Source organism: Setaria italica, chromosome VI, assembly GCF_000263155.2.
Source record: "Setaria italica strain Yugu1 chromosome VI, Setaria_italica_v2.0, whole genome shotgun sequence".
Classification (NCBI taxonomy): domain Eukaryota; kingdom Viridiplantae; phylum Streptophyta; class Magnoliopsida; order Poales; family Poaceae; genus Setaria; species Setaria italica.
Window position 1 is genome coordinate 34,425,312 of NC_028455.1, and position 13,891 is coordinate 34,439,202.

The 13,891-nt window shown below is 44.1% G+C and overlaps 1 protein-coding gene and 1 pseudogene across 1 annotated transcript; both read left to right on the top strand.

The window, feature by feature from the left end:
• The first annotated feature begins 191 nt into the window (after positions 1–191).
• LOC101757487 (PHD finger protein rhinoceros) lies at positions 192–5,949 on the top strand. The gene is made up of 5 exons (XM_004974018.4): positions 192–631; positions 1,664–2,637; positions 2,834–3,106; positions 3,300–3,391; positions 4,724–5,949. The coding sequence occupies exons 2-5, from the start codon at positions 1,690–1,692 to the stop codon at positions 5,643–5,645; spliced, it is 2,235 nt and encodes a 744-aa protein (XP_004974075.1). The 5' UTR covers positions 192–631; positions 1,664–1,689; the 3' UTR covers positions 5,646–5,949.
• A 1,972-nt stretch (positions 5,950–7,921) lies between these two features.
• On the top strand, positions 7,922–13,480 carry LOC101774124 (annotated as a pseudogene).
• The last annotated feature ends 411 nt before the right edge of the window (positions 13,481–13,891 follow it).

Consider the following 13,891-nt stretch of genomic DNA (forward strand, 5'->3'; position numbering starts at 1 on the left):
TAGCAACGAGAAAAACGCAGGCAAAAAAAAAAACCCTGCTCCAATCTCTGTGTCCTGTATTAGAAAAAGGTTTTGCCCATTCTCCCCAAGTTCCCAACTTGTCATGGGAACTCCGCTTTGCCCCATCGAAAGCGACGCCTCACCTCGACACACTCCACCCGCGGTCACTGACTCCGCGGGCCCCACCTATCACTTTCCACGCAGCTTTTCCACACCACAGTAGCATCTGTCCTCGCAGCTCGCTGCCCCGCGTGCGCTCTCCCTCCCTCCGGCCTCTCTGCTCTTCCCCGTCAGACTCTCCTCTCTCCTTTTAGAGAGAGAGAGAGAGAGGCAGAGCAGAGGGGAGAGAGAGAGAGAAGCGCCAGAGACAGCAGGCACCGCCTCCTGGTTCGTCTCGCCCGTCGCCACCGCCTCCCAGAGCCAACCGGCGGGATTCCTGGATGCGACAAGCGAGCCGAGGCGGAGGCCTCTCTTTTCGTAGGATCGTAGGCTGCTGAAGCAGTAGCCTTGGGGCGCGTGTTCACAGGAGGAAGAAGAAGAGACAAGAACCGTCTCCTCCTCACAGCAATTGTTCGCAGCGGAGGAGGGGATCGGCCTCGCCGGGTTCGGCAGTCTCCTGTTTCAGACAAAGGTGTGTGTGCTCCTCAACGCTGCTTCTTCTTCTTCTTCTTCGCCTTCTCGATTCCCCCCTCTCTAGATTCGTCTCGGCACATTAAAGCGCATCGGAATTTATGACGTTGGTTGGGGCCGTCAGAGATTTCGATTTCTTCCGGCTCTCTTCGACTCATCCTGTAAAAATATTGGTTTCCCTGAACATTTGGTCTCTGAAGACTGGTGACTGCTTTAGTTGTTGCCAAGATTGTTTCCTTTACTCTCCCTGATCAGTGCAAAGTCCAGAGCTTCTGCCCAAGATTTGATTCAGTTCTGAGCTCTCTCTCCATGTGGCAGTGTTCATGTGGAGATTTTTTTTCCTTTCAAAAAATACATAACTCTGCTAGGACGGAGCCAGCTCGTCAATCCTAAGAATGCATGAGATTGGGCATCCGATGTCGTTGGTCCTCGTTTCATCCGCTCGTACTCATCTCTCTCTTTACGAACTGAATTCAATGCCTCGCAACGAACAACGCCGTCCTTACCCATTGTAGCCACCGTTTCTAGTACACCTCTTTATGTCCTGCTTTACTTCACTTCCTTTCAGGTAGTAATGCTTCGTACCGACACTGTATACCATCTCTTTTCTGGATATCACAGCCATCCCCTTTTGCGTTGCTTGGATTTGTTTTGCCTTTTTCTGGTTCACAATTTTGCCCCTCGTTTCTTTTCTTTTTTTAATTATGTTTTCAGCTATTTGTTTTGTATGAATTTTAGTTCAATTCAGAGCTATATGTCGCTGGGTTGCATTGGTGACAAATGCATTTTTTTTCTATTCATTATGACTCAACAAAAATGGTTTGGGCTACCGACATGTTCATTTGGATTTAGTTTGGTGTAAAGCTGTGACCTTTATTTCATTAGGTAGTTGGAGATTCACTTTTCTCACGGCTAGCCCAGGTTGTCCACCGTTAGCTCATCATTGTTTCTTGTTTCCTTTTTTGACTCCAATGCTGTATGTCCTCTGTATGAGAGTGATCACGGTTTCTGAATCGCGCTCAACAATGCGCAGGTAAATGTGCTTTGGGAGCTACAGCAATGGCGTCGCTGGTACCTGGGATCCTTCTCAAGCTCCTCCAGCACATGAACAGCGATGTCAAGGTCGCGGGCGAGCACCGGTCATCCCTTCTTCAGGTTATTAGCATTGTTCCGGCGCTTGCAGGGAGTGATCTGTTCACAAACCAGGGGTTCTACCTCAAGGTGTCTGATTCATCGCACGCGACTTACGTTACCCTCCCGGATGAGCAGCATGATCTCATATTGAGCGACACGATCCAGCTGGGGCAGTTCATCCATGTAGACCGTTTCGAGGCAGCCACTCCGGTGCCGATCTTGAGGGGGGTCAGGCCAGTTCCAGGCCGGCATGCTTGTGTCGGCAATCCGGAAGATCTTGTGGTGACTAGCTCCTCTAGTTTTCTTGGCAGCAAGAAGGCCCAACCATCTATCAACGGTAACGCAAAGGATGCTTTGTCACTAGAGAAAGAGCAGAGCAAGTTAGAGAAGGTAAATGCTTCTGTCAAGAACAATGGGACAGAAAGCAAGAAACCCCAGCTCACCAAGTCAAACTCTTCGCTCTCGAAACAAGCACTCAATAGCCTTACAGACAAGAAGGACATAGTTAGCTCAAAGGCAAAATGTACCACTGCTAGGTCAACACCTTCATCTCCGACCAGCGTCCATTCTCTGCCTGCATCATTTGATAGATTCTCAAATGACATGAAACAGAGAGCAAAAACAAAAGGAGCAGAGAAACCATCACCATCTAGGCTATCCTTGTTAGAAAAGGCTGCTTCTGTTTTGAAGGCTACTACAGCAGGGAGAAGGTCCTCCATAGGTAATTCTCTTAGTAACACCATACTGAGCATTGAATCAGGACCAAAGGCCTTGAGAAGAAGCTGGGAAGGGAATGCAGATGCAAAAGCCAAAGGCAATTCAGATTCAAAGCCTGCCAAAGCTGAGAAGAAGTCTGAGAACCGAAGCTCTTCGGTACGTGTTGACAATGCTTGTCATATATGGGTATATAAATGTGATGTGTCAATATTTGTCATGTTTTCACTAATATAGGATCTACAACTCTCACCTGAACATATTACTTAAACTCATCACTGATCCCGTAATGTCTATATTCCATAACCATACAGTTTCTTTGGTAAATGATCTTTGTTGGTTCTTCTGTGATCAGACTCCCAGACGGAAATCAGTAGCAGAAGAGAAGTCATTGCATAAGGATGACAGTAAGATTCAGACTCCACCCAGAAAGAGCTCAGCAAGTGCTCCTGCAGATGATGCTGACAAAGTTGTGAATAAGCATTCTTCACCTATAAGGAGGACATCTGGGGTTTTAAGCAACCCAAATACCACAAATCTAGTGAAGGTTGCTGCAAATAGCAAAAAATTGACAGATGCTAACACTTCATGGACAGCACTCCCTCCATCACTTGCTAAATTAGGAAAGGTATGAGTGAACTCCCTTTTTGTTTGCCACTTGGTCCATTTGTTACCATCAACATTTGTACCCATTCTAAAAGCAAATAAGCTCTAGCAATACATTATGTTAGCTAAAGAGGAGAGGATGATATATCTTTTTAGCCTGTAGTAGTTGAATGCTTCATATTTACTTGTGCTTAATGAGATATTTGTTGTAACAGGAGCTTTTGAAGTATAGAGATGCGGCCCAAATGGCTGCTGTTGAAGCCATGCAAGAAGCTTCAGCGGCAGAGAGTCTTCTTCGCTGTTTAAGGTAATTTTTCCATGCATGTTAACCAGTATGATCATGCCATTACAGAATTTGTTTGAAGTTATGTGGGTAAACACAAATACACAGTGAGTATGGTTCTTAATACTACAAATGACTTTGAAATGTTTCTGCACTGAACTGATCTTTTTTTTTTACTTTATCAGATTCTAGCTTAGCAATTTTATTTCCAATGACACTTCTATATTCAGACATACAAGAAAATAATAATTTTTGAATTATTACTGGATTCCGGCTTTGAGATACCATTACAGCATGCTGTTTTGTATGATAGTAAAATAGTACTGTAAAAATATAGACATGCAAGGATTCTGGTTCTGATTGGAACATGCCATGTAACTGGCAACCTGGCACCTGATGTTAGCACCCATTAAAATACATTTTGATCACAGGAAAGTGCTAAGACATTTTGATATGTGTTCTCTGTAATAATTGACAATGAATAGAAACATATCATAAATTTTGGTGCGAATTTCCTCCAAGTTCTTATTAGTCATAACCATGTCCAGAGTATTGTCTATATCCATCAACTTATTATTTGGTTACAATTACTCTTCAAATGGTTGTTATTTAACCATCCAAATTTGGTACATCTCAATCCACAGCTATGAGAAGCATATATCCATGCTTTGCATGGCTTATAATAGCCGACAGTTTGGATAGTGGTTGGTTCTTGATGTCTTTCAATTCTCACATGGCTCCTAAAATATTTTTCCACGATATTCCGCTGGTATCACATTCCAAGTGTCGTAGCTATAGCTGTCATGCATGATTTGATGATGCTATCACCTACTCCCATCTTTGTTTCGACTCCCTTTGACCTGGCATGGACTTGCCATTATGTCCGTGCACATGTTTAGAGTTCAGACTTCACATTGCTCTTGTGTTCCTTTGCTCTGCCGACAGTCTAAATACTTTTACTAAATGGCTGAACCTTGAATCCACCTATATGAATGGGTCATGGATGGCCAGCTGCCGAGCATGCCAAGCAAGAAGTGATCCTATTTGTACTTGTCACTGCAATGTTTGTCCTACTGACAGTAGTATGAAATTTTTAAATGGAAAACTGTACGAAACCAACAGTTTTTTTTTACTTCTAGTTATGATCAGTGGGCAAATGTGAATTTGTTTTTCTCCCGTTCTTGCTTTGATCAAAATCTGAACTTAACTGATGCACGTTAGTTGTTATATTCTTACACCACAGAACAGTGATGCAAAATTCAGGTTTCTGCAATTAAGTTTGCTCGTTTTACTCACTTATATCAGCAGCACTGTTGGTTTGAGAATTTGACCTCTTCTTTATGTTGCTCTGAGCAGCTCGTATGCGGAGGTGAGCTCGTCGGCAGAGGAGCAAAATCCACAACCAGCCGTCGAGCAGTTCCTTGCTCTGCATGGAGCTCTCTCCCGGGCCACCGTCGTCACCGAGTCGCTAACCAAGGCCACCGCCACGTCCTCCACCGCGACGTCACCAGACCGATCGGCAGCCGGCGACGCTTCCACCGCCGACGAGGAGACCCTGGTTGTCGCCGCGGAGCGCCGCCGCCGGGCAGCTTCCTGGGTGGGCGCCGGGCTCGCCACCGACCTCTCGGCATTCTCCCTCTATAACCTCAAACCAGCCCCCGCCAACGTCGTCTCCCCGCTCGCCGTCGTGCTTGTCGACGAGTCAGCGAAGCCAGCGGTGGCGGCGGCGAAGGCGTCGCCGCCCGCGAAGTCGCGACTGTCACCGGCAAAGGGGAAGGTGAGGTCGGCTTCCGCAGCCGCCGCCGCGGCCGCTGCTGCTGCGGCGGCGGCTGCAGTGCCTCCGCCGGAGTGGGAGCGGGGAGGCGGCGCGGAGGAGCGGGGCGAGCTGGCGCGGCGGCTCGGAGAGGAAGCCCGGGGGTGGTTCCTGGCGTTCGTGGAACGGTTCCTGGACGCTGACGTCGCGGCGGCCGCGCCGTGGGACCGCGACCGCGCGGCCAGGATGCTCCCGCAGCTGAAGCGCGTGAACGACTGGCTCAGCGAGATCGGGAAGCCCTCGGAGATGCCGCCGCCGCCGCAGCACCCGCCGTCGGAAGCGGATGGCGAGGCCGCAGCGCCCGCCGCGAACGGCGGTGTGGCATGCGGCGTGCCGGAGGAGACGATAGAGCGGCTGAGGAAGAAGATCTACGAGTACCTCCTGATCAACGTCGACTCCGCCGCCGCCGTGCTGGGCGGAGGCGAGGCGGCGCCGGCACCGGTGGCTAACGGGAAGAAGGGGTGACGACGTGACGTGCACGTGCCTCGTGGGTCCTAGTTCAAAGCAGGCAGGGCCACGAGCCCACGAAGGGTTGATCGCCCCGTTAACTTGGCTGGGCCAAAACATGGGCCGGACTAGATTCAAATGTAAAAATGGGCTGGATAGAGATTGGAATGGTGTTTTGCTATTTTTGCTTTCTCCGTTTGCTTCAAAAGGTTACAGAAAACTAGAAACGAAAATGGGTGGTGACTAAGATGGTAATGCAGACAGAGAAAAATGTTTCCTGGCAGCTGAAAGAAGAGGAAGCTTTTTTTTGCGAATAAGAAGAGGAAAGAGGAATGTTTGTCGCATTGTTGCCTCAAATATTCTGAAAAAAAAAGCGATTACCGGTAGCTTCAGTTTTTCCATGATGTGCTCAAAAGCATAATAAATTTAGCCTGGTGGAACATCAGAATCAAGATATACCTCAGGTCTCAAGATATACCTCAGGTCTCAGAGGAGGAAAATAACTTCCTCGCAACACCATTTACAGATAAGGAGGAAAATAACTTCCTCGCAACACCATTAACAAAGAAAGAGGTAAAAGAGGCGGTATTCCAGATGGAATATACTAAATCATCTGGTTTTCTGGGATATCATAAAATTGGATCTAATGGTGCTCTTCATAGATTTTTTTAAGAGCGCCTCCTCTTTGTAGTCTCAACTTTGGAGTAATCACCCTACTCCTAAAACTAAATGAGACAATAAAAATACAATAATATAGACCTATCTGACTACTTAATGTAAGATTTAAATTTTTTAATAAAGTTGCTACAAATAGGCTTATGGGAGTGGCCAGCGACGTGGTTCGACCTTCCCAAACAGCATTCATGCCAGGTCAAATTAGAGGGGTTATTCCTCACCTTGTGGACAAAAGGTTGTCTATTCTGCAGTATGCGGATGGTACAATTTTGTTCGTGGACCATGATTTGGAGCAAGCTAAAAATATGAAATTACTAAAAATATGAAATTACTGCTCTGTGTCTTTGAACAATTATCTAGCCTTAAAATTAACTTACACAAGAGTGAAATATTTTATTATGGAGAGGCCAAACAATATGAGAAAGAGTACACTGAACTGTTTGGATGCGATCTAGGGGCTCTACCCTTCAACTTCAAGTACTTAGGAATGCACCACTGTAAGCTTTGTGATGCAGATTGGGCTGTAATTGAGGATAGATTCAAATGTAAACTAAGTACTTGGAAGGTCAAACATTTATCTTATGGAGGTAGATTAGTTTTATTGAATTCAGTTCTAAGTACTTGGAAGGCCAAACATTTATCTTATAAAGCGAAACTTCTGTAAAAGATTGGCTGTGTGCGGTTGCAAAGGTTGGAAACAATTCCATTTTCAAAAAAATGTTGTTCTTCTTGTTCTTTGGCAGTAGGAGAAAATCAAGACCAGCACATTAACTTTAACAGAGTATCCATTTTTATTTTTAGCTCTCTATTTGACTTCCTAACCAAGTTGTTAAAAAGATTTCTCTCCATATCAAGCTAAAAATCTACACTCTCCATCCACTCCAACAGCCTCTCCATTTTGCACTACAATAGACTCTCCATTTTGCACTACAATAGACTCTCCATTTTGCACTCTTCATTATGTGGGAGAGTATTTGGCAAGTCAGATGGGATGGCAATCCGGATAGTAATTCTTTCGGATCGTAATTTTCTAGCACACTTGCCAATTTTTGGCTTTAAGAGTGGGATGGCAATTCTGTTGGAGATGCTCAGTAACTCCAATAGACTATCCATTTCTGACTCTTCATTTGACTCTCTATCCAAATTGGTAAAAAGATTCCTCTCCATATTGAGATTCTCACTCCAACATACTGTCATTTTCCCACTCTCCAAATCCCAATAGCTAGTTTTCTCTCTAAAAATCTACACTCTCCATACACTCCAATAGCCTCTCCATTTTGCACTACAACAGACTCTCCATTTTGTGCACTCCATTTTTCACATTTGGCAAGCCAATCTTGGTTGCCAAGTTTGAAGAGTGTGGGCGGGTATTTGACAAGTCGGATGAGATGGTCATCCAGATAGCAATTCCGTTGGATCGTGATTTTCCACCAGACTTAGCCAAATTTTAGCTTGCATCTGGTGACCCTGGTCCGCAGCTGAAACTACATGCCGGTGTTGAACATGATAACCCCCAATGGCACAGCCTGCCATCATCCTCATTTAAGTTCGAGGCACCGCGTGGTTATCCCAGGTACTTTGCTGGTGCTTTTGGCTCCAATGTTTTGGCTATGCAGCCCATGAACTCCAAGTTTAAGAATTATTCCATGCACGGCATCCTTATCTATGATGTTCGTAAGCGGAGCATCATAATTGGCCCTCCGCAAAGGCCTGATCCAGTCGACCCCATCTATATTCCTGTTGGTGGCAGGCTATTTGCTCTCGCGGCTGGGTCATTCCAGCTGCTCGACCCGCCACCATATGACGAGACTAGCTCGAAGGACCTTAGATGGATGTGGCACACCCTCCCAGAACCGCCCTTTTCGCACGGGCTTGTCACTTCCTATGCTGTGCATAGCGATGAGCGGACCATCTTTGTCAGCATTGGAGGGCAAACCCCTGCCACCTTCAGCTTTGACACGGAGGAGTCTGAGATGGATGGTAGCTGTAGGTGGAAGCATCATGGTCAATGGAAGATGCCTTTCAACGGTCGTGGTCACTTTGTCCCTGAGTTGAATTGCTGGGTTGGGCTTTGGGGAGCATTGGGCAGACACAATCGTCGCGTCTGTGCAATTGATGTGGTATCTAGCAACCTGGCCCTGAAGCTGTGTGAGGAGGGATTGAACCAGTTTTCTGCAGATGAGCCCATCGGTGCCACCCTTGTTAGCATGGGTGGTGGAAGCAAATTCTGCCTCCTGGAGTACAAATACAATAATGAGAAGAAGGTTGTAATGCAATTGACGACGTTTTCCCTGAAATATGACAAGAATGGAGACCTGACGATGAGTAAAAGCCGCCGGATTCAGCACTACAGGGTGCCTGAAGAAGTTACTTGGTCGATGCTTCAGACTCCCGTGGCATTCTGGATGTAAAAACCTTGATAATGTTTGTCTGTAGTTGTGGGAGTGCTTTTGGAGACCTTTGTGACAGTGCTGTGGTTTTCATATCTTTTGTTGTTAAGGTTCTTGTAATAACATTCACAACTATCTCGATTATGTAGTTCAGGACTTTGACAGTGCTATGGTTTCCTACTGTTTGTCGTTGTGGTCTTTTATAATATGTAATGTAAACTCAATTATGTAGTTTTCCATTTCCACCTGCCTCGCTCTCCTACTACACCGACAAGTGCGGCCTTCTGATGGCACATGTTTCACATTTGTATACAGCGTCTGCTTGCTCTTGGCCGCTTATCTGATGGGCGTCATGCTACTGGAAGACCTTGTCGACTTAAGCCAGTCAATGACTGTCTTGCTGACCATCATTCTAATCATGTTTTTATTAGTTCCAATAGTCATCCCAGTGCTACTCAGCTTCTTTTCAGATGACGATGAGACTTTGTATGCACTATTATTGCCATCACCTCGGAAAGAAGAAGCAAGTGCACCCACATCTTCTGAGGAGCAACAGGAGGTTATACTCAGCGAGGTGGAGGATGAAAAGCCAAAGGACGTTGATCTTCTTCCAGCCTCAGAGAGGCAAAAAAGGATAGCAGAATTGCAGGCAAGGCTACTTCAGGCAGCTGCTGTTGGTGCTGTGAGGGTTAGGAGGAGGAGAGGTCCACGACGGGGTAAAGATTTTACATTTTTTTTGAGAAACAGGAGGGGGAGACCCCTGCTAGTTATATATTAATTATAAAAGGTAAAAGGAAGGTACAAAAGGTTCGAGTTAGGAAACAAAGAAAGAGACAAAAAAAAATCAAGAAGATTACAATGTATGGTCTAGCCATTCAGCCATAGGTTGCTTCCAAGAGTCTTTCACTCGGTGCAAAACCAGAGTAAACAAGTGCTTGAAACGTATTATTGTTCCTTGACAAGTAGGATCAATGGCCTTGAAGATCCAGTCATTTCTTGCCATCCAAATACACCAGCTCATAATAACAATGATTTCCATGAAGAAAGGAACTTGTAGCTGGTTCTTGAAGCTAGACAGAATATCATAAGGTTGTTGTTGCAAATCTATGAACAGGCCAAGATTGATCCAACACACTTGAGCAAAAGGACATTCCAGTAAGAGATGGAAAAGAGTTTCCTCCTTGTCATGGGTACAAAGGACACAAGAGTAGGGTGGTAAAAACATGTGCTTCCTTTTAAGAACGTTTCTTGTGCTCAGTCTGTCCTTTAACACGAGCTAAAAGAAGACTTTATGTTTATTTTGGCATTTCGACTTCCTGAGCCAAGTGTATACCTGATGAATCTGGCGATGTCCAGTTAAATGGCGATATGCTTTGGAGGCTGAGAAGAAGCCATTGCCCCATATATAAGTCCAAATGTCCTTTTCATCCAGGAAGTTGATCCCTTCCAGATTGTTTGCTAGTAGAAATAGCTGATTAAGAGCTTGCCTGGGTAGAGGAAGGTGAAAAAGTTGCTGTAAATCATGTGTCAAATATGCCCTCTGCAAGGAGATATCTTTCTTTTTGGCAAAAGAGTATAGGTGTGGATAAGCTTGGGATGATACTTGTTGATGCCACATGTCATGCCATAGGTAGCAAGTGCTACCATCTTGAACTGTAACCAACGCTAATCCTTTAAATTTGTCAAGCAACTTAAGAATATCTCACCACCAGAAGGATCCTTTTTTCTTATTTGTCCAGGTAATTTGCCATTGTTGTAGTACTTTTCCCAGATAAGGTGAACCCAAGGTGTGTCTGATCTATTGACGAATTTATGTAAGTATTTTAGCAGCAAGGACTCATTCTGTGTCTTAATATTAAGAACTCCTAGACCTCCTTCTTTCTTTGGTAAAGTTACCATTTCCCAAGCTGCTTTAGGTGGCTTTTTGTTGTTAATATCAGAACCTCGCCAAAGACAGTGCTTTCTATACTTGTCCACTTGTTTGTATACCATTTTGTGTAGCATGAATGTACACATATGAAACATTGGAAGTGATGTGAAAATAGCATTGGTTAATTGGAGCCTTCCTGCTTCCGATAAAAGATTAGAAGTAGCTAGCAGACGTCGTTCACATTTTGATACCATAGGTAGGAACTCCTCTACTTTTGGCTTAGTCAAGCCCAGGGGAAGGCCTAGATAATTGAAAGGCAAAAGGCCAGTTGTGCATCCAAAAAGTTGCGAGAGCACCTGTAATCTGTCTTCTGTAATATTTATTGGCAACATCATAGATTTATTGAAATTGACTTTCAAACCCATTGATAAGGCAAAAGCTTGTAGGATGCTCTTCAAGAATGTGATCTGGGAGGAGGAAGCTTCCATGATAATAAGTGTGTCATCAGCATATTGGAGGATAGGGAAGTCTTGACTGTAGTTCAGTGGAATAGGTAGTGTTAAGTGCCCTTGATCCTTAGCAGAATTTAATAGGGATTGCAAAAGGTCAGCTCCAAGCACAAAGAGGAGTGGTGAGAGAGGGTCACCTTGCCGAACACCTCTCTTGCAGTGGAATCTCTTTCCTGGTACACCATTCAGCAAAACAGAAGAGGTTCCTGACCCAAAAATTTTCTTCATCTAGTTTAACCAGAGTTGCCCAAAACCTTTATGCCTCATAATGTCTAATATAGCTTCATGCTCAATTCGGTCAAAGGCCTTCTCAAAGTCTAATTTGAGGATGATAATTTCTTTCTTTGATTTGTGACAGAGATGCAGGTATTCAAACGCCCAAGCTAGGCAATCTTTGATTGTCCTGGATTTAATAAAACCATACTGATTTGCATGAACCAATCTTTTGATAACCTGTTGTAGTCTGTTTGCTAGCAGTTTAGTCAATAGTTTCATCAATGTATTGAGCAGTGATATTGGCCTGTAGTCCGAACATGTGGCAGCGCCATCAATTTTGGCTATCAAAGTGATGTATGATCCATTGATACTGTGTCGATAAATCTCCCCAGAATAGAAAGCTTCACACAAATCATAGAAGTCTTGTTTGATTATAGGCCAGCATTTTTTAATGAAGTCTGTATTAAATCCATCGGGTCCAGGGGATTTATCATTTGGCCATTGCTGAATCACGGTGTCAATTTCCTCATGCGTGAACGGCTCCTCTAGACACTGAAGATTGTCATCCCTTGTCAGTAACTGTTGTAGATCAAATTGCATAGGGTCAAGGTCTGAGGTTCCCAATCTTTCCTTATAAGCCTCCCAGAGAAGATTTTACATTGATGCAAGCGCTCATCAAGGCAGATTTTTAGCTTCTATTTTTCTCCCTTTTGTTGGGCTCCGGGTCCGGTCTCACTGTGATTGATAATCTTGGGCAAATGAGCCGGTCATTGGGTTATGAGGAAACCCACATTTTTGTGTCGATGATTAGCATTTTGGAACTTCCTTGGGCGCATCGGTGGTGGTTACTTGTCAGAGATTATTGTCAAGTAAGACTGTTATGCCTCTTCACTGTAACACCCTAAATTCCAAATTTTGCAAGAATCTAAAATTTTGTTAGAAACATACTAGCTGCAGTTAGAAATCCAGTAGAGGTCTTTAGCAAAGGAGAGAAAATACTTTACAAATGAAATTGTTAAGCAACCATAGGAGTTAATCTTGCTTGATGCATTTTCTGGTACTTTATGTAAGATAAACTGATCCTGGCTTACATAAAGATGACATTTGGTTTATTTCCTAAACCGGGTGTGACATTCACATGATGGCCCATTAAGTATTTTTGTTTAGTACATATCAAGAGCATTCTCCAATTATAAATTGAATAATTTTCAACAGCTTTTCAGCATCGTAGTTCACCTTCCATGTTGACCTAGGCTTTTTTCTTTCCAAATTATACGAAGTGCTTGTTCTTGCCATAATTTTATTTAAATTTTTGCCTGAAATTGATTTTCAGAGTGGTCCCAGGAAACCTTATTACTAAGAGTGCAAGTAGAGAAGAAGAGGAAACTAAAACATAAAGATAAGTGCTGGAGCTAACAAAGTGAACAGAAGTAACCATAGTAAGCTAGTATGCTAAACAGATACGAAATATATATTTAAATGCCCATGTGAACTGAACTTGCAATACGTACATCATTTGTTTCAGCATTCATGAATTATAACACCTGTTATGGATTATTGAAAAACTTGACTCCAAATCAATCTACTCCTAATTCCAAATATAGGGTGCATCTTATTCGCTTTAACTCTTTTCTTGTCTGATCCCTTTGCGTTCATTCATCTGATTTCAGAGATTATGCGTATCCAAGGGCAATTGCATTAGCTATAGCTCAAGTTTTGAATTTGATGGCAATTGGGAACTTCAACTTTGCAATGGCTTGGCCTGGGACAATGTACATTGGAACACTGCTCGTCGGAATTGGCTATGGCGCTCACTGGGCCATTGTGCCAGCTGCTGCCTCTGAACTATTTGGGGTGAAAATTTTTGGAGCACTGTACAATTTCCTCACAGTTGCAAATCCAGCAGGATCTCTGGTATTCTCAGGGATTATTGCCAGTGGCATCTATGACGCTGAAGCTGCAAATAAGCAGGCTCAGCAGCGTCACAACTCCACATTGTTGACAATGCCTGCCAGAGTGGTTACCATGGTATCTGAAGCTGCTCCAGCACTGAAGTGCGAGGGTGCCATCTGTTTCTTCCTATCGTCCCTGATCATGTCCGGCTTCTGCATCATTGCTGCTGTCTTGAGCTTGATCCTGGTTTATAGGACAAAAATTGTGTACACGAATCTATACGGGAAACCACGCATTTGAAAGATCAGTTCCCAAGGGCCGGAGGGCATGATATAGTCTGTGGTACATGGCGGTGGTGGCCTTCAACTTGTTCTGCACCGTGTTCTTTGGAGAGCGGGATGGGAATTTTTGACTTTTTTACGAAATGCTGTTGATGAGAAACTCTTGGAATCACGGAAGAAGCTCCCAAGCAGCATTCAACTTAGTGGCTGCAGATGGGATCATGGGAGGTATTGGGTACGACATCGTGAAATATTGAAAAGAAAGTAAATGGTAGGACTGTGTCTTTTGCTCAAATTTTGTTTTGTTTAGTTGTAGAAAAAACTGTATACACATGTAATAAGCTTGAGATCATTCTAGTTTCTACATATCCTCACAGATGTGAAAACATTTCTTTCTGATTGGTTGAAAACTCGAAATATAATATAATAT

Coding starts and splice junctions, on each gene's coding strand:
- LOC101757487 (XM_004974018.4), top strand. CDS start 1,690: ATGGCGTCGCTGGTACCTGGGATCCTTCTCAAGCTCCTCCAGCACATG. Junction 2,638..2,833: donor CTGAGAACCGAAGCTCTTCG/GTACGTGTTGAC, acceptor TTCTGTGATCAG/ACTCCCAGACGGAAATCAGT. Junction 3,392..4,723: donor AGTCTTCTTCGCTGTTTAAG/GTAATTTTTCCA, acceptor TGCTCTGAGCAG/CTCGTATGCGGAGGTGAGCT.